The sequence below is a fragment of the Budorcas taxicolor genome, chromosome 19 (genome assembly GCF_023091745.1).
Source record: "Budorcas taxicolor isolate Tak-1 chromosome 19, Takin1.1, whole genome shotgun sequence".
In the NCBI taxonomy this organism is placed as follows: domain Eukaryota; kingdom Metazoa; phylum Chordata; class Mammalia; order Artiodactyla; family Bovidae; genus Budorcas; species Budorcas taxicolor.
The window spans coordinates 51048915-51071504 of NC_068928.1; the positions used below are offsets into that span (position 1 = coordinate 51048915).

Consider the following 22590-nt stretch of genomic DNA (forward strand, 5'->3'; position numbering starts at 1 on the left):
GGCCGCGCGGGGCCTGGCGCCGCAGAACGCGGAACGCGGCCGTCTGTGGACGGAAGCCCCGCCCAGAGAAGGGGCTGGACCTGCAGTGGGCGGGGCTCAGGGGCCCTGGATTGCGCGGTTCAGGTGCATTTCCAGAAGGCCCCACCCGCGCGGTCTTCAAGACTAGAAGTTCCATCTCCCACTACCGTGGGAACCCTGCAGGGTGACCGCATGGACCGTCTCCCAGAAGGTCAGAGATCTTGTTCACAAATCACCGCCCCGCCGGCTCGGATGCACAAAACGCTGCGTTTAGTGATGTTACAACCCTGATCTCTAGTGTCCACTGAACTGCCAACTAGGCAGCGTGCCCCACTGGTTCTGTCCTCCGGGCTGGTGGCCTGTCTCCAGGGGAGCCCATCTTCTGGTTCCGTGGTCCCGGCAGAAGCCTCCACGGGGCATCGAGGATATAGCTTGGGGTGCCACCCACACCTGCAGCCCTGGCTTCCACTCGTGTGTCTTGGTTGGCATGAGGGGTCCCAGTACTCAGCCAGGTTTGGTCGCCCAGGCTGAGCCCGCAGCCCAGTCTGCATGGGCCCCACCACCTTTCTAGCAGTTCTGGGCAGGTGGGGTCATAAGCTGAGGTGTCCCATGGCACATGCTCAGCGCTCACCCCTTTCTGTGAAATGAACTCCTTGATCAGGAGCAGAGCTGCATGGACACCACTAGCGGCCTCCAAGTCCACAAGAGTGCAGCTGGCAGAAGCCTCCTAGAGTGGGCGGAGGCAAATCCATATCCAGAGTGTCTATTCCAGCAGCAGTCTGTGAGAGGACTGCGTGGGGAGGAGTCAGCAGCCCTTGCTCTCTGGATAGCTGTGCTTTCTTGTCAGGGGAGTTCTTATCCCCCATCAGATAACCCAGGTGTCACACAGGCCGCTCAGCTGGCGTCCCACAGAGCAGAGATGAGCCTTCCCTGCTGACTCCGCCTAAGTGCAGAGCCAGGGCAGGGGGAGGTTGTTAGGCAGCAGCAGTACCTGGCACAATGGTTCAGGCACTGGGGCGGGGGGCTTGCCAGGCATACTACCTAGACCCCTTCATGAGGAACCCATTCTCCCTTCTGTTCAGTCCTGGAACTGGGTGAGAGATCATGATTTTCCTCTAAGGTCCTTCCCATCAGATCTCTATCTCCCAGATCTGGCTGGTTTCTTAATGATCCACTGAGGCTTTCTGAGACTATCCAGCTTTTGCAGTTGGCAAGTGTCAAGGGCTCTCTGGCACCGTGCATTGTGACTACTGCGTGGGTTTGCTGCCTTTTCCAGTGACCTGCCCATGTGAGCTCTGAGCCTTGCATCTCCTGTTTCTCAGGAGAAATCAGGGCCCCTGTTTTGATGGCAGCGCCTCTACTGTCTTCCCTGGCCTGCAGACCTTGGAGGGCTTTTCAAGAACCCGAGGTCCTCACCAAGGGATTTCTTGGGGCCTCTATCCAGTGCCTGTGCCTTGAGGACACAAGGAGCTCAGTGAGTGAGTTGCACCTGATGAATTCATGTCGAGTCCTTATGTGTCCCAGCCCTTGGAGTCCTTCCTCTGTATTATGCCAAGGGATTGCTGGCATCTCAGCTGGGAAGTCCAAGCACAGATGAAAGCAAACAGTGTGGTCCAGAGTCTCAGGCGCTCATGCCCTGTCCAGCTCGCCCAGTGCTGGCTGCCATGCATCCCCGTGAGGTCGCCCCGAGACCCTCTAGTGTGAGTCAGCAATTTCTTGGAATTCTTGGGATGTGCCCACCTTCCCCGGAGTCAGCTGGGCTCTCACTGCAGTTATGGATCTGAAGGCAACATGGGGTTACTGGGTGGGGTCTTGAGGAGAATCAGTCTCCTCTCAGCAGGTCTCCCCCTACCTGCTTGGGGTGGAGTCTTCATGAGCAGGGGGTGGGAAGGACACTTCAGATGGGGAGCAGGGTCGCTTCTGCTGGCAGGCAAGGCTTGACGTGATTATGAGGGGATCACCATCAGCCCATTCAGCTCTCTCCATCTGACTCTTTCACACTGACCTGGTGAGGCTGAGAATTCAATTTATGTTGTAATCCTACAGAATAGAACTGGGGGAATGACATCCAGACACAACAGTCCTGCTACAAGAAACGAGATTTTCTTTTATAGTAGTCCTACTTCCTGGGAAATAGATGGGGAAACAGTGCAAACAGTGTCAGACTTTATTTTTGGGGGCTCCAAAATCACTGCAGATGGTGATTGCAGCCATGAAATTAAAAGATGCTTACTCCTTGGAAGGAAAGTTATAACCAACCTAGACAGCATATTCAAAAGCAGAGACATTACTTTGTCAACTAAGGTCCATTTAGTCAAGGCTATGGTTTTTCCTGTGGTCATGTATGGATGTGAGAGTTGGACTGTGAAGAAGGCTGAGCACTGAAGAATTGATGCTTTTGAACTGTGGTGTTGGAGAAGACTCTTGCGAGTCCCTTGGACTGCAAGGAGATCCAACCAGTCCATTCTAAAGGAGATCAGTCCTGGGATTTCTTTGGAAGGAATGATGCTAAAGCTGAATGAAACTCCAGTACTTTGGCCACCTCATGTGAAGAGTTGACTCATTGGAAAAGACTCTGATGCTGGGAGGGATTGGGGGCAGGAGGAGAAGGGGATGACAGAGGATGAGATGGCTGGATGGCATCACGGACTCGATGGACGTGAGTCTGAGTGAACTCTGGGAGTTGGTGATGGACAGGGAGGTCTGGCGTGCTGCGATTCATGGGGTCACAAAGAGTCGGACACGACTGAGCGACTGAACTGAACTGAACACATTTTCTGCTTTTCGGACTCTATCTTGAACTGAGAATTTAAAGCCCCTTGCTTGTCGTTTCTAAAAATGAAATCTTCCCAGTGTGGTCAGAAATCACTCGCATACCCCCATAGCCCTGATCTCCCCCAGGACGTTGCTTTGCAGCTGCTTGGACTCCCAGAATCTGGCTTTGGGGAAATGCTTCCTTCCAGCTCATCGCAGAAACGTGTGTGGCTACAGCATGCAGCCACTACCTATGTCCTATTCGCCACAGGCTGTGGTAGCCTGCTCTGGCTGCCATGACAAATTACCACAGGCTGGGCCTCTTAGGCAACAGAAATGTATTGTCTCACAGTCTGCAGGCTGGAAGTCTGAGTTCAAGGTGTCGCAGGGATGGCTCCATCTGAGGCCGTGAGGGGGAATCTCCAACCTTCTGTTGGTTGTCAGCAAGCCGTAGTACAGAGAAGCATCACTGGACTTTTCTTCCATCTTCACGTAGCCTCCCTGTGTGCCCGTCTGTGTCCAAATTTCCCCTTTATATGAGGACACCAGTCTTTTTGGATCAGGACTGACATGAATGACCTCAATTAACATGTTCACCTCTGTAGAGACCCTCTCTCCAAATCAGGGCATAGTCTGAGGTGTTTGGGGTTAGGACTGCAACATCTGAATTTTAGGGGGACACACAGTTCAGACACAATAATGAGATGATCACTGCATACCATCAAGTTTCGGATTCTGTCTTCCACGGTCTCTCCGGGACTGACTTCTGGGCCTAACTATGCATCATGGAAACCTCTGTAAACAGGCACCTCTCTGGGCATTTCAGGCAGGAAGACGTCTATTACAGAGAATCAGTGATTCAAAATCAGGGTAGCAGGAATGAAGGCCAGGGGTCCCGTCACTGGATCTTGGAGAAGAGGGAGCTTTCTTAGACTTCAAAAGAAACTCAGGGCCCAGTGACACCCCACCCCACCCCCATTTTGCCTCACAATTACCAAAGCCCAGTCAGGTGACAATGGGGTAGCCCTTACCTGACGCGCAGACCCAGGGAGCAGGTGGCGTGCAAGTGCAGCCTTGTGGGCTGGCCTGCCGTGTGCGCTCAGGCGTCAACAGGGTCTTGCAGGCCTGTGGATGGCGGCCCAAGGAGCACGTGGCAGGAACCTCCACCAACTCCGGCGGCCATGAACGACTAGCGCGGGAAGCCATCCGAGTCCCCTTGCCCCTTGTCGCTCTGCGGCTCACATTCGCCATCCACTTCCTCTATCCACCGTCTCCAACCACCTGCTCCTTCCAACTTCTACGCCTACCGATCAGTCTCCGCTGGGTGCCCACCTTCCCAGACTGCCAAGCATCACTCTCAGATAGGGGCTCTGATTGGTTCCCTACAAGCCAATCAACTGTGGCCTTGCTGGTGTACTATCCTCGCCGGAGCCAATCCGCAGAGGGGAGGGTGGGAGCTCGCGGGCAGAGTGGAGGGAATTTCCTCCGAAACAGGCACTTTTTGAGGCCCCTAAACACCAGGGTTCTGGGATAAAGCTTCACATGAGAACAGGAGTCATTCCGATGCCTAGTCGGTCCAGACACATGGGGAGGATGAACTGGGGGATTGGCCAGCGGTACACGTGCAGCATGCTAAGAGCTGGCAGGGTCGTGGTCAAGGGTCCCCAGGGTTAGGGGTCCTGGGGGGTCAGACTATGGAGGCGGTGACAGAGCAGCAGAGAACACGGGGTTAGCCAGGGAATCTTCTGGAAGAAGTCAGAAGGATTCAGGCCAAGTCCCAGGCATTGGGTGTGAGCCCAGGAAATGGTGCTGAAGACACAGATGAGGTGTTGGTAGGACCAGCTTCATGGACGCTACGTGGTCACAGAGGATGGGGCATCCCAGGTCAGTGCCGGTGGAAGCCCCTAGGCGGGTATCCTGGGACGGGGGACGTCCTGGGGAAGGCGGGAACTCAGAGGGGCTGCATGGAGGGCTGAGGAGAAAGTGCTTGCCTTCTGGTAACCCTTGGGGGACCCATGAGTGGGGACGCTGGGTCGCGGCGGGTCAGAGGTTGAGACGGCTCTTGAGGGCTTGAGAGCAGATAAGACGCGGGGCCAGGGAGAGGGGTGCAGGGCCGCGGGGGCGTCCACCCTTCTTGGAAGCCTAGCGCCTGACCCTCAGCCAAGCTGCGTCCGGGTAAGGGCGAGCCCCGAGGCGGCCACGCGGTGGCGCTGCAGGACAACCCGGAGGCCGTAGGACAACACCTGGGCCAGGGATGTGGGCCGGCTTCCCAGGAGGGGGCGGCACCGGTACCCGTGCCCAAGCACTCCACATCCCAGCACTGGACACTCAGGCACCCCCACACCTAGAACCCTGCACTCTGCACCCCACACCGGGTACTTGCTCCCAGACACAAGCTTCTTGTACCCCAGCACCTGTCACCCCACACAGCATCTCAGACACCTCACCCTGTGGGGGCAGCATCCCGCCCGCATCCTAGCACCTCCCCAGCCCACACCCAGCACTGGCGCAAGTCCACCCCTTGCACCGGCTGGGGAGGTGCAGGAAGGTGGGTCCAAGAACAGCCCGTGAGGTCAGGGGTAAGATCTGCCATGAGTCTGCCCTAGCTTGGAGAAGCCACATTCTTTGAGCTATTTTGCAGATACGGAAACGTCCACTAGGTGGAAGAAGTTAACTGTATACTGCCCACAAGCATGTAGACACCAGACCCACTGGAACCAGAAGATGGGTGATGTTGACTCCCAGTTACCTACCAACCAATCAGAAGACTATCCATGAGCTGATCATGTACCGCACAACCCCTCTCCCTCACCTGGAAGCCTGTAGCGAGTTTGGGCTTCTTAAGCACTAGCTGCCTGGGATTCTCTGCTTGGCACCTGCTGCCGCACTTGTTTTTACCATTACTTGGTGTCAATAGTTCGACTTTACTGTGTGCAGGAAACAGACCCAAGTTTGCGTCTTTGGAGAAACGTCTGTTTCAAGTCCTTTGCCCAGTTTTGAACTGTTTGTTTGACCTTTGATTGGTGAGTTGTGAGAGCTCTTTATGAGTTCCGGATATCAAACCCTTAAACCCTTATCAGATATATGACTTGCAAATATTTTCTCTGAAATCTTTTTTCTGCAGATTATTTTTTTTTACATCCTTATGTCTTTTGATGCACAAAAAGACATTTTTATGAAGTCCAGTTTATCTAGTTTTTCTTGTGTCAAGCATCTGGTGTCAAATCTAAGAATCTGTTGCCAAGGTCATGAAAATTTACCTCTATTTCCTGCTCCCCCCTCCTTAGTTTTAAAGTTTTAACTCCTGTATTTATGCCATTGATTGATTGTGAGTTAGTTTTTGTATGTGGTGTGAGGTAAGGGTCAACCTTTTGTGTGTAAATATCCAGCTGTCACAGCACCATTTGTTAAAAGACTATTCTTTCCCTACTGAGTGGTTTTGTCACTTTGTTTGAGAACCAGTTGCCCATAGATGTCTGGGTTTATCCTGGGCTCTCTATTCTGTTCTATGCTAGAACCACTGTAGAATGATTACTGTAGCTTGGTACTAAGATTTGAATCAGGGAAGTAGAAAGACTCCAACCTTTTATCTTTCAAAGTTGTTTTGGGGACCCTTGTAATTCCATATGCATTTGAAGTTTGATCGGTCCAGTTCTGCAAAAGGGTCTTTAGGATCTTCTAGGACCTGCATTGAATCTGTAGATTGCTTTGGGGAATACTGCCATTTAATAATAGTCAACCCATGAACACAGAATGTTTATTTATTCAGGTCCTCTGTAATTACTTTTAGCAATGATTTGTTGTTTGGTGTACCATCTTTCATCTCCTTTATCGCATTTATGCCTAGGTATTTAATTCTTTTTGATGCTTTTGTAAATGGAATTGGCTTGTTAATTGCCTTTTCCAGGTGTTCAATGCTAGTGTGTCATTTCTTTCTTTCCCCAGTGCAAAAAGTTCTGGTAAAGAGCAAAAAAGACAGGAAACCCCACATGGGTTCTGCCTGGGCTTTGGTTGTGGTTGTTGCTGGCAGCTGCCACCTTCCCTGTGGAGCTGGGATCACTCCCTCCATAGGCTGCAAGGGCGGGAGTCCCGCACGTGGCTGGGTTCCCTCACAGATTACCCCCCCCAGGCCATTCCTCCTGCAAAGCAGGGCACTGTGGGTACTGGTGACAAGTTCTGGGCTGCCCCGCATCATCTCCAGTCCCTCCCTTGCAGTTGGGGGCCTCTCTGGGAGCCCCCTTGCCTTGTATCTGGCGTGGAGGGCTCTGCTGCCCCAGAACCTGTACCCACCTGGCCTCTCTCCTCCCGCCCCCTGGTGTCTGCTCTACACTTGGGTAGAGCATCTCTTTCACGGCCTCTCCTCCTTCAACCAGTGGCAGCCCCTGGATAGGTGAACTGGACGCCTCACCTGGGTTCCTGATCCTCAGCTGCTCGTCCCAGCTGCACACTTTTGGGCCCTGGCGGGGGTCTCAGGACATGCCTGCTGGCTGTCCCTTTAGGGGACACAACTGGGCCCATCCCAGTTGCCACCCTCCCTCTGGTCCCCTTTCCCTCACCTGTTCTTATCCTACGCCATCTTCACCTGCCCCAGGCCAGGAGGCACTGGGCCACGTGGACCCTCAGCCAGCTTGTACAACTGAACCCGAGAAGCAGAACAACCTTGAGAGGCCAACCCCTCTGACTTCTTCCCAAAGGACCCCTGTAAAAACCCCAAGATGGAGACAGTGGCCAGCCAGCCTTATGGTGCACCCAGCCCTTGTCTGTAATTATGTTTTTCCAAACTCGTTCTGTAGGCCCCGCGTCCTGAGACTGAATCACTCCCACCCACCTGCATGCACACGCTTCACTGTGTGCCGCCCAGGTGAACACACCTTTGCTGGGAATTCCTGGCGCTTCCGACGTGCTGAAGCGTGGTGTCTGCATGGGGTTGAGGACAAGCCTACGGCCAAGTCTCAGGTGGTCCTGTGCTGAAAGTGGCTGAGCCAGGAGGGACCCACAGAGCAGGGCCTCCCTGAGCTGGTCATCCTGAGATAACACCGCCCCACCCTCTCTCCCCTCAGCTGGACGGCTGTCCCTGCATGGCCACCTAGGACAGTCGTCCTTGGCTCCTGGCTGGCAAGCTGACACCGGCCCCGCGGTGCTGGTGGGCTCTTTTCTGGCCCCTTTACAGCAGCCGTTTGGAGCCAGTGAGTGGAGGGTGTAACCCTGGGTCTGGCGCCCTCTTGTGGTAGCTCCAGCCACATGCCCATCTTTCATTTTTATGAGCACTTGATTTGTATGCAAATCCCGGTGACAGAATAACTGATGCTAATGGGAAAAATATTACTCTCTCTGCTGAAGCGCGCCAGGTGCAGCTGAGTAAGTGCTGGGTATCCTTCTTGTTTAAAACAAACTAATTTAATTCAGGAGTTCCAGCTGCTGAGACCCCAGGTTTCCATGGCAACAGTTCCCCTCCCCTCTTTGGAGTGGGTGCTGTACTGGGGAATCCGCCCGCTTTCCCACAATCTCCCTCACGTGCCAAGGCCTCAAGGCCTCCTCCTGTGGGCCTACCCACAGGGGAGGCTTGGAATTCCTGGCTTGGAATGCACAGCTCTGGAGAGCAGGGGCCCTTCCCTGCTCCTCGAGAACAGGGATGGATGTCTTGCTTCCCATTTCAGTGACCCCTCACCTCCTCTTAGGCCACCTCCGGCATTTGGGGTCTCTGCTTGGTAGGGGACTTATAGACAGAGAGAGTGGTCAGCAGAATCAAGTCTCTCAAAGAGGCCCACATCCTAGTCCTGGGAGCTGTGACCCTCTTAGGTCATGTGGCAAAGGGGATTAAGGCTGCCAATAGCAACTCGGATGTGGAGAGATTGTCCTGGATTATTCAGTGGGGCCGTGTCATTACAGGGTCCTTGAAAGTGGTGGGTGGGGGGTGGGGTCAGAGTCCGAGTCAGTGTGACGCCCTGTGAGAGACTCCAGCTGCACTGCCGGCTCAGAAGAAAGAGCAAGGGGCCACGAGCCAAGGGATGAGGGCAGATTCTAGAAGCTGGAAAAGGGGGGAAAGTGATTCTCCCCTGGAAGCTCCAGAAGGAACCTGCGCAACTCCTTGATTCTAGGTCCGGCGCGGGGCTCTCCAGGCCCAGGAGGGTGAGTCTGTCCTGGCTGACACGTTTGGGGTGACTTGTTGCAGCTGCCCTGAGGGCTGACACAGGGGCTTCCCTGGCCTGGGCCCAGGGGGCGGCTGGTCCGCCTCATGCCTGAGTCCTGGCTCCTCTCTTCCCCATGTGCCCCCACAACCGTGCCCGTCACAGCCTGCCTGGCCTCCTCAGGGGCTGGCTTCTCGTCCTCGGCCGGGTCAACCCCATCCTGTCTAGTGAACCCGGTTCAATTCCTGTCGCTCCTTCGGCGCCAGTGTGCATGGCTGGCTCCCAGTACCACCCACCTCCCCACTCACCATACCCTGTCTGCCAAGTGAGGTTCCATCTTGAGGCCTCGAGGTCAGGATGCCGGGTGGGACCCTGGTTCCTGCTACCACCCACCCAGTGGGTGTGGCTCTGGGTGAGTTACTTCACGCCTGGGGCTCCATTTCCTGTCACTAGGGCGACAAGAGCTGGGACCCAAGCTGCCTCTAGGGAGTGGGACCCCTAAGGCGTGAGGTGCATTTAAGGGGCTGGGACCCCTCAGGCCTGTTGGTGTGTCAGTGGGAACATGGGCTCCAGCCCCCACAGGGGAGCCAACCCTGGACCACTAGGTGGGCCCGAGGACTCACAGGCTGACAGTGGAGGACCCTTCAGGCTGGGATCAGAGGGGATGCTGGCTGAGGAAGAAGTTGGGGCCCCCAAGCTACAGGGTAAGTGTGGGAAGATGCATCCCCAGGACAGAACCCAGATGCAGCCTTCTGGCTTCTAACTGTGGGTGGTAAGTGAAAAAGACACAGGAAGTGGCAAAGGGATTCCCTCTGGGAGCCTGGGCTCACAGGCAGAGTGGGGTGACCCCAAATCTAGGGCCTTCTCTTGGGCCAACTGTCCAAGCCACAGGGCTGGGGCTGTGCCCAAGGGGGCCAAGGGCCAGGAACCACCACCTTGTGCCTGGAGCCCCGAGGGCACGGAGGACTTGCCTTAAAGGACAGCGCCTCCAGCCAGCCCTCTGCGTATTTATCTTTTATTAACAGTTTATCCTTCTTGCTTTTTGTGTTACAATTCCATGTTTCATCAAAGTCTTTCAGTTCTCATTTTGATAAAATAAATAGAGATAAATGAACCCTTAGGTCACACTCTCTCGAGCCTCTGTAACTTCATGATTGAATTTTCGCATCAGACCTGTGAAGACAGCCCCACCGGGGCCCCCGCGCTTGGCCTGGAGATAGTTTTGTCTCAAAACAGAACCACATGTGAGCTCAAAATGTGGAGTGGAACTGCTCTGTGAAATCGGCAGTGGGCAGTCAGCTCGGCATCTGTGGGTGGAGCTCAGCTTCTGGAAGGTTCCCAAGTCGCCCTGTCTGGAGCACTGGGTGAGCTGAGCTTTCTGCGGCCTTCCCTACCCGCACGCCGCTCACTCACCCAGCACACGGTGGACACTGTCCTGGAACCTTCTCAGGGGAGCAGTCACGGCCAGCCCCCGGCCCAGCCCCGTGCCCTGTCCAGCCCCCCGCCCAGGTCCACAGCATGGCTCTTCCTCACATTCCCACTATTATTGGCCTCTTACCGGCAGAGTTAACTAAGCCAGCTCACTCCTCTATCTTTGAATAATCCTGATTCCCAAGGAAAATGGAAAAAATGATTTTCAAAATATCATCATCGTGGTTGTGTCTTGCATTCCAGGCGTGGCTGCTTAGGGCCCCGCCACAGATGCGTGCGTGCAACAGACACACGTGAAGCTGCCGCCTACCTGGGAGCCCTCCTGTGTCCCTTGCAGGTGTGAGGTGCCCCCATGTGTGTGGGGACAGAGGGTTGGGGCGGGCCCTCTACATGTGCTCATGGGATGCGTGTGGGGCGTGGGTGGGGAAGCCACGGTTCCCTGCACCTGCCGGGGAAGAGCAGCACTTGAGAGAAACAAGCCCCGTGGCCCAAGGGACCTGCCTCTCCTTCCAAACCAGAGGCCCTCCTGCTGACACTCAGACGGGAGGCCTGCCTGTGGGGAGGGGTGCGCTCGGGCTCTGACGACTGGCCAGATGGCCTGGGGTGACGACCAGCGGGTGGCAGGCCACCTCCATCTGTCCTTCGCTCAGTCTCAAGCCTCCACCTCAGCCAGCGGCCTCGGACCACCCCAGGAGCCCACGCCGGCAGGGACGCAGCCCCAGGAGCTGGCTTCCGTCTGGTTTGGGGACTAATGCTTCCATCACTTGGGAAATAAAACAAGTGTGTTATCCCCTTAAGAACCTCAGACGACAACAGGACGGGCGGGGACTGGAACGTACAGTGACCGTGTCCTCGGTCCGGGAGCCGTGTCTCAGCAGAGCAGCGACCGTCACACCAAGGACTCCAGCAGAGCCCCCTTCTCTGGGCTCCTGGGCATGACAGCGAAGACAGACAGACAGACAGTGCGGGCCCTCTCCAGCCCTCAGCAGCCAGTTCGGGCCAGTGTTCAGGGCAGCGTGGTGGGTCCCCTATGTACACGGCGGCCTGCGGGGAGGGGCCGCTATCTGACACGCTTCTCCACCGAGTACACGGAGATGTAGTAGTCATTGCTGCCCACGGCCAGGTGCGGCTGCGGGAGGGAGGAGAGAGCAGGGGGTGAGCAGCTGGGGGCGGTGCAGGCCAGGCCTGGTCACCCCAACTCCGCCCGCAAGGCCAGCGTGGAAATGACGGGCTCCTGGGCCACACAGCTCGTGCAGATTTCTCACCTCCGCCCTGTCACAGGGAACCTGCCCGCTCCACACACCACCCACGTTTTTCTTTTCAGCATGGCTCCCCAGGGACAGCTCTGGAAACCTCATGCCATGCATTTTGGCAGAAAGCCACAAGCCAGGCTCCTGGGGAGCCTCGCACTGCACACAGGCAGATAGGGAGAATCCTAATTTAAAACACAGCAGCCCCCAGCCACATGGCTGACTGTAATTTAGGATGGCGCCGTCACCCAGGTCATGGGGTCTGGGCTGCTCCTACCCCAGTGGACTTTTCAAGGGGAGCTTTCTCTGGGGCTGGGGTCTATGCAGGGGCCAGCAGGGTCGCGAAGAGCGGGGCTACTTCATGTCTGCCCTGAGTGACAGGGAATTTGATGCTGCTTCCAGAGGGAGTGGTCTTGGGGCTATGGCCCCTGGAGATCCTGGGGTGGCCGACTGTGGTGAGGGGCGGGGGCCTCTGCCTGCCGCTGCTAGCGCCTCCCCACGCCTCCCGAATCCCCAGCCCTTGACGGGGGCAGAGACACAGACCCAGTGTGGGTGGAAGGCCAGGCAGCTGATGGCGCCGACCCGCTGGCCCATGAAGCCGTCGTAGTACTTGATATGGTTGATCAGCTCTCCACTGCCGTTGTAGATGGCGGTGAACTGGTTCATGGAGCCGCTGCACAGGAGAAGGCCTGGCGGTCAGTGCGGGGAGGTGGGCGTGTCCGTAGGGAGAGGGGGCTCCTCTCTGGTCACCCCCACGAGGGGGCTTGAGCCTCAAGGGCTGTAAGGCCAGGCAGCTGAGGAGCAGCAAAAGGGCCCCACACTCAGTCCCTCCACCCAGCTCTCCTCCACAGGTGTGGGGGTGGGTCGTGGTGCCTGCTGTTACACAGGGCCCGGGGAGCCGGCTGGGCAGGGCGGGGGGCAGAGAAGAGGCAGCACCTACCACGCAATCAGGTTTGCCTGGGGGTGGATGTCGAGCGCCGTCAGCCCCTTCACAATCTGCAGGACGTTCACAGACTCTGGCAGCCGAGGGTCAAAGAAGCGCACGTCCCCGTTGACGCTGCGGGAGGGGGTCGTGGTGATGCTGGGTAGGCATACCGGGGCCCCAGGATGCACCACGTGCAGTCAGGGGCCGTCCACACATGCTATTCAAGGCCATGGTCCCCTGGACCCTCAGAGTGTCCAGGGAGGCCCCTGGATGGCACATGGGCCCACCCTACTGACTCTGGCACCAGGCCTGCTGCTGAGCCCTGGGGACCCCTCCCTACAGTCAGAAAGGGCCTAGCTGCTGAGGCACACAGCAGGGTGAGCAAAGACCTGGGGGAAGCTGTGAGTTATTTGTTCATTTCCGGCCAGATATTAGATTTTGCATAGCGGGGATGTGGTGATGGGTGGGAGGGGAAGATGGGAGGTCACCTCTTCCTGCCCTGGGCCAGGCAGACAGCATTTTGAAAGCTGTGTTCTGTTTGCACATTACAAATGAGGGAAGAGCATCTCTTTGGAGAAATGGTGGCTTTGTAACAGTAAATTACATTTGCTGCCCCTTTAACGGGCAAATAAATATCTGCCGCTCTCAGCACAGGATTTACCGGGCAGCAGGAATGGATTTATGGGCAGACGATGGGTCCGCACGGTGATCCTGGCACACACCCGCCAGATGCTGCTGTCGCGGGGAGGCTGTGCTCCGGTTGCCTCGTTCACCCCCTCTCCTGCCGCCCACAGGACGCCCGCAGGCCAGGCTCTCCAGCGGGAGGACCTGCTGTCCCTGCCCTGGTGCTGGCCCCGACCTTTCTGGCCAGTCCCAGAGCAGAAGTTAATTACTACCCTGAAATGCCATATTTCCCAGCTGTTTAAATACCAAGGACATATTTTAGATGGAGGGAAAATAATGTTTTTACAGCAAAATGTCTCATGAATATTCCACACTCATTACCTGACGCTCATGATGTGGCCCTCGGGGTGCTTCTGGAGGTAGGCCTTCACCACCCAGGCCGTGTGCTCCCGGTAGGTCATGACGCGGCTGGAGGGGAGCAAGGAGGGGTCAGGGCCTGGGCACAGCTGTGGGCCTCCCTGACACTCCGAGGCATCAGGATGGGAGGCAGAGTGGACTTTGTTTTGAGCAGAGGGAACTGGGCGTTTATGTAAAGTGTCCACGGTCTGCCCATGCGCGGAGGTCAGCCCTCACTCTCATGTTCGCTGTGAATGACTGAGGGACCTCGCCCCACTGGCATGCCCCTCCCTGGTCACCTCAGGCCATGCTGGGGCCTCTGGAGGCGGGGTGGCTGTCATGTCCTCTCGGGGCCCCAGGCACTGCCAGCCCCCCTACCAGGACTTCACACTGCATCTCCCTGTAGGCTTGAGGGCTGGGACCGAGAACCCCAGACTGTAAAGCTGTTGAAGCAGAGGGACACGGGCTTTCCTGAAAGCCTGATGCGGTCCATGACTGGCAGCGGGATTGGGATGCACGTGACGGGGAGGTGGGGGTCACAGTGTGACCCCCAGGAAGGGTCCAGGACACAGTTACACCCAGCACACACAGGTCTCTGCCCAGGGATGCCCGGGAGCCCGTGTCTCTGTCCTCAGACCTCAGGCCGAAGAGGAGGTCTGGGGACCCCAGCCCCTCCCTCACAGCCGCTCTGTGACCCTCAGCTCCTGTCGATTTGCCTGCCCAGGGAGGCTTCTTACAATAAGTCTGATTGACATCTGATTCACATACAGGAAGAGTCTCCCGTAAGCATGTATTCACTGATTTGACATGTTCTTACAGCTGTGCAACCATCACACAATTTTAGAATATTTTCATCACCCCAGAAGGGAACCTTGCTCCCCCACTTCCATGATGGGTGCTTCTGGTGGGCAGTGTAGGTTTTCGGTGGGGACCCTCCTGCAGAGACCTGCAGGGACCATGCGAACCAGGGGCTGCCTGGGGCCCACTTGTCATCCAAGCCTCAGGCACAAACTCCTGCCAGACTGGCTGGCGCCCCTGCTGGCTGCCTGGGTCCGTACCGGTCCTCCCGGCTGCCCCCAGCCCTGCACTCTCTTCCTGCTGGTGCCACCTATGGGGTTCACCTGTGCTCAGGCCCAGCTCGGCCCCGTCCCGTCCTGTCTCCTCTCACTCCCCTCCCCCGAGGACCCCGTTAGCTCCTGTGGCTGTACACGGGCCCACCTACTGCTCCCCATTCCCTGGGACAAGGTGGGTGTTCAGTAAACATCACCTGGGAGCCCGGGCCCGCCTTCCCGTGGGGCTCTGTCATTTACCAGCTGTGTGTGACAAGCATCTGGACCTCCATGCTCACCGGCCCACACGGGGCACAGTGCAAGGCCCCTGGGGGCCTCAGCCCAGGGCAGAGTGGCGGTGCCCAGAGCAGCCACGGTGTGTGGCCCAGAGCTGTTCCTAACGCCATCTCCTCGGCTGTCCATGAGTTTGACCTGGGAGGCAGTAGCCTTGTCTGTGTTCAGGGGGGAATGGAGGCCGAGAAGGCAGCGACTCGCTGGGATGTCCTCCCTCAGCCTGTGTTCAGAACAGCCCGTCCACAGCTGGCGGGAAGCTGTGCTCCTCCACGCGCCGGGGGGTGCGGCTCTGGGGGGAGCGGCCGTCTGGCCCGGGGGGCTCGCTCCCCCTGAGCCCAGGAGATGGAGGGGTAGGCGAGGCCCAGTTACCATTCGCTGAGTGCCATCCTCCTGTCATAGACGCGGATGGAGCCGTCGCCGAGCCCGGCCACAATGAGGGAGCGATGGGAGTCGCAGGAGAGGCTCGTCACGCAGCTGTCGGCGCCCGTGGGGATGTCCTAGGGCCGACGCAGACCCATCAAGCACCCTGGGGTCAGGGCCCCGCCCTCGCCAGCCGCCCGAGGAGCTGGGCCCAGAGGCAGTCAGGCTCCATCTGCCCTAGTTACAGCCTGGGCCCGAGGCCCGCAGCCCAGAGGACACAGCCGCAAACACCTCCGTGACCATTAAACTTTCCAATGTCTCCCTCTCTCCTAAGGAGGATGAAGCACATTTCGGCAGGAGGAATCCTTGTCAGCTCCCTCTTAAACCTCGTAATTAGTTCAGGGAAGGGTCCAGGAGGAATCCTGCCACCCATAAACCATCCTCTCACCTCTCCTCCTGGCAGCTGTAAAAGCTGGAGAAGGGCAGGAGGTGTGATGAACGCTCAGCAGGAAAGAGCAGGAGACAAAAAAATGGGGCCCAAGAGGGGAAAGTGCTTTTCCAATCAGAAGAAGTTTGCGGCTGAGGCGCACACAAGGAAGAGATCCAACAGGGAAGGAAACTGAATCATTGTATCCATTTAAAAGGTGGGAGGCAGCCTGACTGGGCCTACTTTCCTCTGTCCCCCACCTCTGGGGACACCGCCTGCTCAGAGCACTTCCACAGACCCTCATTCTTGGCCCTTGACCTTGAGGGTGAGTGGAGCTGGGGAGGATGGCGGGGTCTGGGCACACTGCCTGCTGCGCCTCCGGGGAAGCCCCGCAAGGGATGGTGTGCTCACCTGCACCTTCATCTCGCGGTCTGTGTCCCAGATCCGGATGATGCGCACGTCTCCCGAGCTCATAAGGAGGCCGGTCTGCTGCTCCCAGTCCACCACCATCCCAGCTCCTGGAGAGACACAGATGTGCACCAGTGTCACTGGGGGAGCCTGGTCTGGGCAGTTGCTCAAGACCCACAGGGTGGGTCTCCAACCCCACACAAGCTTGAGGTTGGGGTGACAATTCAGAGCCTTCTCCGTATCTCTGCTGTCTTCAGGCACCTGCCAGAGGGAGAGCAGGATCTCAGGGCCGTTTGTCCAAGATGCCCACCTTCCAGGACACTTGGGCATGACTGGCAGGTCTGGAGACTTGAGAAAGGGTGTCAGAGGCACACAGGTTTGAGTCCTCTGGGTCCTGCAGTCCCCTGGGGATGAAGAGCTTTGTGGCTGCCCCTCATGGAGGCAGGGGGCTGACCACAGATAACCAGTGGTGAATGAATCAAGGGGTAGGTAGCCCTTTCCTCGGACTGGGCGGGGTGGGGGTTGGGGCGGGGTGTGGTGAGAACCTTCAGCCTCCCTAAGGGCAGCACTGACCTCACAGGAGGGACTCTAAAATAAGATTTTAATTTAAAAATTTAATTGTATTTCAAACAAACAGAAAAAACACAACAGAAATCCCTGAACACACCACTCAGATCTAAGAGTTTCTAATATCTTGTCATTTTTTTTTCTTGAAAAGAAATGAAATTTAAGACAATAAAAGCCTCACGTGCCTGCCCTTTCCCCAGATGAACTGCCCCCAGGCTGCAGGCATCCTCCCAGGCCTGCCTCTGTGCATTCCAATGCAGGGCCATGTGTCCAAAACCACGAAATGCATCTCTTACCTCTCAGAAGTTGCCAGTTTCAACTGGGAGTATATTTTCTGGCAACTTGTGTTTTTTCTGTAAGGTTATAGGGTGAGGTTTCACCCAAATCTATGAATGCAGATCTGGCTAATTCGTATAAATTTGTGGGTAACACGCTCTTGGAGAACAAGCCCTTCACGTCCATGATCCCGAGTTTGTAAGCCACGCCACCCTGACGACGTTTCCATGCTCCCTGTGCGTAAGGAGGTGGTGGCAGCTCCAGGAAGGGGACATGTCCATCTGTGCTTCGCACCTCCCCAGGAATGGCCATCCACTCCCAGAGCGGATGCTGGCCTGCAGTCTCAGCAGAAATGGACACAAGGTGTGGTTTCCCTAAATCCTGGTCAGCATTGGTGTGTGAAGCCTGCATACCTTTAAATAATTAAAATATATATATTTTTATTTATATATTTATATATTTGGCTGTGCTGGGTCTTTGGTGCGGTGCAGGCTTTTCTCTAGGAGCGGAGAGCGGGGGCTACTCTCTAATTGCAGCGTGTGGGTTTCTCACCGAGGTGGCTTCCCTCATTGTGGAGCACAGGCTCTAGGCCATGTGGGCTTCAGTAGTTGCGCCAAGCAGGCTCTGTAGTTGCAGTTCTGGGCTCGAGAGACAGGCTCAACAGTTGTGGTGAATGGCCTTCGTTGCTCCAAGGCATGTGGGATCTTCCCGGATCAGCTATCGAACCTGTGTCTCTTGCATTGGCAGGTGGATTCTTTACCACTGAGTCACCAGGGAAGGCCCCTGCATGTTTCAATATCTATCCTGACACTGATGGCCTAACTCATAGGGTGCAAATATCCTTTCCTGTTCTGTCACTGACATGACTTTATCTATGTTTTCTTTGGTCACACCCAAGTCTAAACTGAAGTCACCGTGCTTTTCATACATCTGTCTCTGCTTTTCGTGGCAGCAGCTCCTGTGTTTGGCTCTGTGGTTTTCCCTTCTCTTTCTGTGGGTGCCTACTCTTCTTCCAAATTCCTGAGCTGGAGGGCGTGACTCTCATTTGTTCTTTTCTGATATGTTCCCTTCAGGCTACAGAGTTCCATCCAAGTGCCTGATCTCTCTCTTGAACCCCAGATTCTCATTTGTACACATCACTTCAGCTTCCTGCTCAGATCTGAGTCCCTCGACCCTTGCTCCAGAGACTCCCAGTGGCCTCCCAAATGGACTCCCATTCTGCCCAAAAGGGACCAGCTTGGTCCTCTTAACTGGACCCTGTGCCTGGAACGCCCCTCTCCTGACATCCACACAGCCCCTCCATATTATGCTCAGTCACCTTCTCAACCACGCGAGGCCATGATGTCTCCCTGTTCCAGAGGCATCACCTCCCACATCCCCTGCCCCGTACTTCCTGTTTTGCCGGCAGCTGTCATGTCTACTCTGCAGAAATGTCAGCTCCACACAACAAATGGACCAGCCTTTGTTTCACCTTTTAGAATGCAGTCTCTCCACTGCAACACCCCTGACCCCAGGCAGGAGGAAACACCCCAAAGTACCATAAGTTTCCGCAGGTGACAAGGCGGCAGGCATGGCAGATGAAATGGTATGACAAGTGAGTCCCACTTCTGTCTAGGAAAGCCCAGGTCACACTGCGACCAGTCAGCCCACAAGCAGAGCCTGAAACCAGGCCACTGCTTCCCCTCATGATGTGCCTGGTGGGCATTATGTGAATGAATCACAGAGGATGCACCCACCCAGGACCGGACTTTGGGAACCAGGTCACTGCAGAGGCTTATAGACTCCTAAATCCATGGATCACTGCTGGGGTGGCCTGTGTTCTCAGGCATGCTTAACAGTCTGCTGGGAGCTCCGTGTTGGCCCTGAGTTTTCAGGAGCAGTGTAATTAAGGAGTGGTCCTCCACTGAGCATGGGGCCAGGTGACACCTGGGATGCTCTGGGATCATGGGAACAAGTTGCGGAGAATCCAGGGGGACCACACAAGGACTGGGAGGGGTCTCAGCCCCAAGCCTATGCAGGAAGCAGAGGGGAGGCTGTGGCCATTCCCAATGGAGCGAGAAGGCCCACCTGGCCTTCAGATGAAGCAGTGGCAACTTTCTTCTCGCTGCATCTCCTTCATGGTGGATTCAGAGCTGGTAGGAGCCTGCCCTGCGTTAGGGCCCAGCCCAGTGACTTCATTTCAACTGAATCCTTCTCTCAAATACAGTTGCCCTCTGAGTGCTGGGGGTGAGGACTCCAACACATTAATTTGGGGAGATAGAGCCCCTATTTCAGGCCCCGTGTCTCCATCTGCATGCAGGCACGGGAAGGTGTGTCCGTGCAGCCGTCAGAGGATCTGGGGACATAGGTTACATTAGCTCTGAGTCCTGTTTCAAATCTGGACTCTCTGATGTGGACCACTGAGCTTCAGATTCTGGTTTAAACTAGTTCTAAAGCACAGAGGCCAGCAGAGATAAGAAACGGGTTTCCTAGAGTTTTCCCGAGTCCTGTGCATGTTGGGGAGGCAGGTGCCCCGCATGTGCAGACAATTCTGGGCAAGGCTGCTTTCTGAACTGGGCCTGTTTGTAGAAGTTGTGTCCCCTAAGACAGTGAGCTCCTATCTGTGGAAGAGTCTCAGACCAATGGAAAAACTGTTGGGATAAAAACAACAGTCTGCTCACATCCTGACCCACCTCCAGGAAGAGTCCTTCCTGCACCTGCTGGCCCCCATCTCATTCTCCTGCAGGTCTGGGGCCCTGGCCGGTCCTCTGACCCAGATCCGAATGTAATCACTGGCTTTCCTCCTTGAGACCTTTCCCAGCCAAGCCTGTGTCTCGACCTCTAGACACAGCGGAGGAGAGATGATCTGACTCATCACGAGTTGGGAAAAGATGATAAAAAAGGTGACACTCTTCTTGACATGTTGAATACAAGGAACAAAACTGATGGCTGTGATTTAAGTAAAACTCATAAGACAGGAACATCATGATCTTGAACTAGAGTGCAGATTCCAATCACTTTGTTCCTGGGGAGCATGGCCTCAGCAGTGTTCCCCTCCTTCCCCATGCCCAGAGAAGTGACCATGGTGGGGAGAGCCCCAGCCCCCTGGTCCCCTGGCCCTTTCCTGTTTTTCAGGAGCAGGCAGACTGCTCTGGGCTTCCCTCCGGACGGTCCCTCCTCCTGGTCCATGCCGCTACGTTGAGGACACCGAGGGTGGTTAATGAACGGAGGCTGTGTGTGTGCTGCAGCCTCTCCCCTGCTGGGCGGGCACCGAGTGCCCAAGAGCACAGTCCATCTAGTGTGATGTCGCTCTCACTGCCAGGGAGCCATGGGTGGGGTGGCCCTCGCCAGGAGGCAGAGATTCTCAGCTGACTTTATTCTGGATACGAGCCCTGCTCACATGTTCTTCTCCAAAAGCTGGCCAAAGAGGGGATTTCTTCATTAAAATATAGGCATACTGTGCAGGGAGGGCTGGGGAATAGCAAGCTCGAACGTGTAAGTCAGGGGCCAGGCAGAACCCAGGCACAGCAGACAGAAGAAACGCGTTGTTTCAGAGGCTTGGGTCTTTGTGATGTCCATGATCGGCCCTCCAGGCTCAGCGGCCAGTCCAGACTGACCTCTAAGGACCCCCCCGCCGTCTGGAATATGCCTCTGAGAACCAACACAGGGATCTGACCTCTGAGGACCCATTATGTGGACCTATGACTAAGGACCCATCACCCCCAACCTGAAATGCCCTTGGGAGTGATGGATCTAGAACTCCAAGGAGGAGGGGCAGGCCCCCACTCCACCAGCACATGTGAAAACCTCAGACCTGAGGGATGGCGACCCCCACTGCCTCCCCGGGGATGCAGACACAGCACCTTCCCATGAGGTAAGGCCTCTCTCAGGGCCTGTGAACACTTCTAGACACCTGGCAGGTTCAGAGGCTCAGAACTGGGCTGGCAACAGAAACCGGGCTCTTCAGGGGCAAATGATTTCACCTAAACCTCTGTTTCTCACTTAGGGAGACAGCCTAGGACACTTGGCAGCTGCGAAGGTGTTCCCTGTCAGTGGGGCTGGGCACACGTGTCCTGGGTGAGGAGGGAACTGTCATTCCCTGTGGCCCATGTGCCTGCCCTGTGGGCCCACGGGAGCCACCACCTGGCCTTGTGTCCTGGCTCCAGCACTGAGAGGGCCTCCCCTAAGATTTGATTCCAGATGCCTGTGATGCCAGAGGAGGTGTGCAGGTGGGAGAGAAGGGTGGCTGTGGCCCTCCTAGTCCCACCAGCCACCCCAGCACTCTGTGGCTGGCGCCCTGCTCGCTGCCCAGCTGCTCCAGGCGACGAGGCCCACGGTTTACGTCCAGTTCACACACGGGTGCTGGACGATCTGTTCCCTGCCCTCCGGGGTCACTGCTGCCCTCCACGCACGTGACAACCAGGGGTCAGGGCCGCTCTCCCCCAGGTGCCCCAGAGAAAGGCTGTGAAAGGCGTTCCCTGGTTTCTCTTCAGGATTTTGGGGCCAGTGACCCTGTCGTTCCTCTGAGGCCCTTTCTGAGAGAACCCCTTCTGGTTATCGCCACTACTGTCGCTGGTGGCGGAAAGCGGAGGAGTGAAGATGGAGTCAGTCCTGGGTTTTCTCTATTTTTCCTTCATTTTGAACTTTTTACTAGAAGAGTCCTTTGTAAAATATCAAACTGTGAGTTTGCACGTTTGTAAGGACATCTTGTTCTTAGCCTCCCGGGACCCCCTTCTCCATCCCTCCAGTTCTGGTGGCATGAGGGACCCTGTCAGACCCGTGGCCACCACTGCCTTCCTGCAAGGAACTCTTGTCGAGAGAGCAACTAAAGACAGACCCAGGATGGGGAGTTCACCACAGGGCTGGTCACTCTCTAAACTCAGATGCTGCAAGTTAAAGGTCAAGAATTCTATCTGCTGCCAGGATTCATAAGGCTCCATCTCTTTACAACTTACCCCACTAGTGAAATCAGGAGAGAAAAGGACTCATTTTGAGCATGCGTATTTTAAGTTTGCCAACCCAGTGTATGCACAGGCAACTGCAGATGGGCGTTTTGGTAACTATCAAACCTATATATGGATTTTCAGATGGAAACAGATGCTTCAAGAAACTCCACATTCAATTCTAGGAAATAGTCTCTTTGAAAAAATTTGGTGGGAACACAAATCTCACTTTGGAATGACACCTATCTCTGTCCTAATGGAATCGTGAGACGTCTCCCTGGGAGCCTGAGAGCTGCGCCATCCGCACTGCCGCATATGTAGACTGGGATGATCCCCGTTCCAAGGCTGCTGCGAAGGTGGCGTGGAGCACGGAGCTGAACCGTCCTCGAGCCAGGCCAGAGTGAGGCCACTAAGGAGGCTGGGAGGCGCGACGAGGCCTTGGCTCTCAGGGACAGTCCTGTCTACGGCTCTCACTGAGGTCTCTTTCCAGAGCTGCATGCAGCCACCTCACTCATCCTATGAGATTTGAGTGCTCAACAAGTGAGGTCTTTTGTATTAGAGGAGAGTATGTGGATGAGGGAATAAGAAAAACCACAGCCCTGACCCTCTGCCGCCTGAGAGCACGGTGGGCAAGCCAATGTTGTCTTGCAGAGCAGAGGAGCCGGCTCCCGCCCAGCCCTCACAGATAAGGGGAAGGCACTCACCTCCCTGCTTACTGTGGTCAAGAAAGATCGAGACCTTTCGGGCCAGACCTGTGAGGA

General features: G+C 56.0%; 1 protein-coding gene across 3 annotated transcripts in view; it reads right to left on the minus strand.

Annotated features, from left to right (window-relative positions):
- Positions 1–9901: 9901 nt before the first annotated feature.
- Positions 9902–22590, minus strand: part of RPTOR (regulatory associated protein of MTOR complex 1) — a 327706-nt gene continuing 315017 nt past the window's right edge. For 2 of the 3 annotated variants that reach the window (XM_052657407.1, XM_052657405.1), the window contains 7 exons: positions 22534–22581; positions 16068–16174; positions 15239–15366; positions 13512–13598; positions 12522–12638; positions 12125–12254; positions 9902–11460 (listed from right to left, as the gene is read on the minus strand). In XM_052657407.1, coding sequence (XP_052513367.1) covers positions 11392–11460; positions 12125–12254; positions 12522–12638; positions 13512–13598; positions 15239–15366; positions 16068–16174; positions 22534–22581 — 686 coding nt within the window. In that variant the 3' untranslated portion in view covers positions 9902–11391. The remainder of the gene's footprint in view (positions 11461–12124; positions 12255–12521; positions 12639–13511; positions 13599–15238; positions 15367–16067; positions 16175–22533; positions 22582–22590) is intronic. The other variant, XM_052657406.1, reaches the window with a different exon arrangement.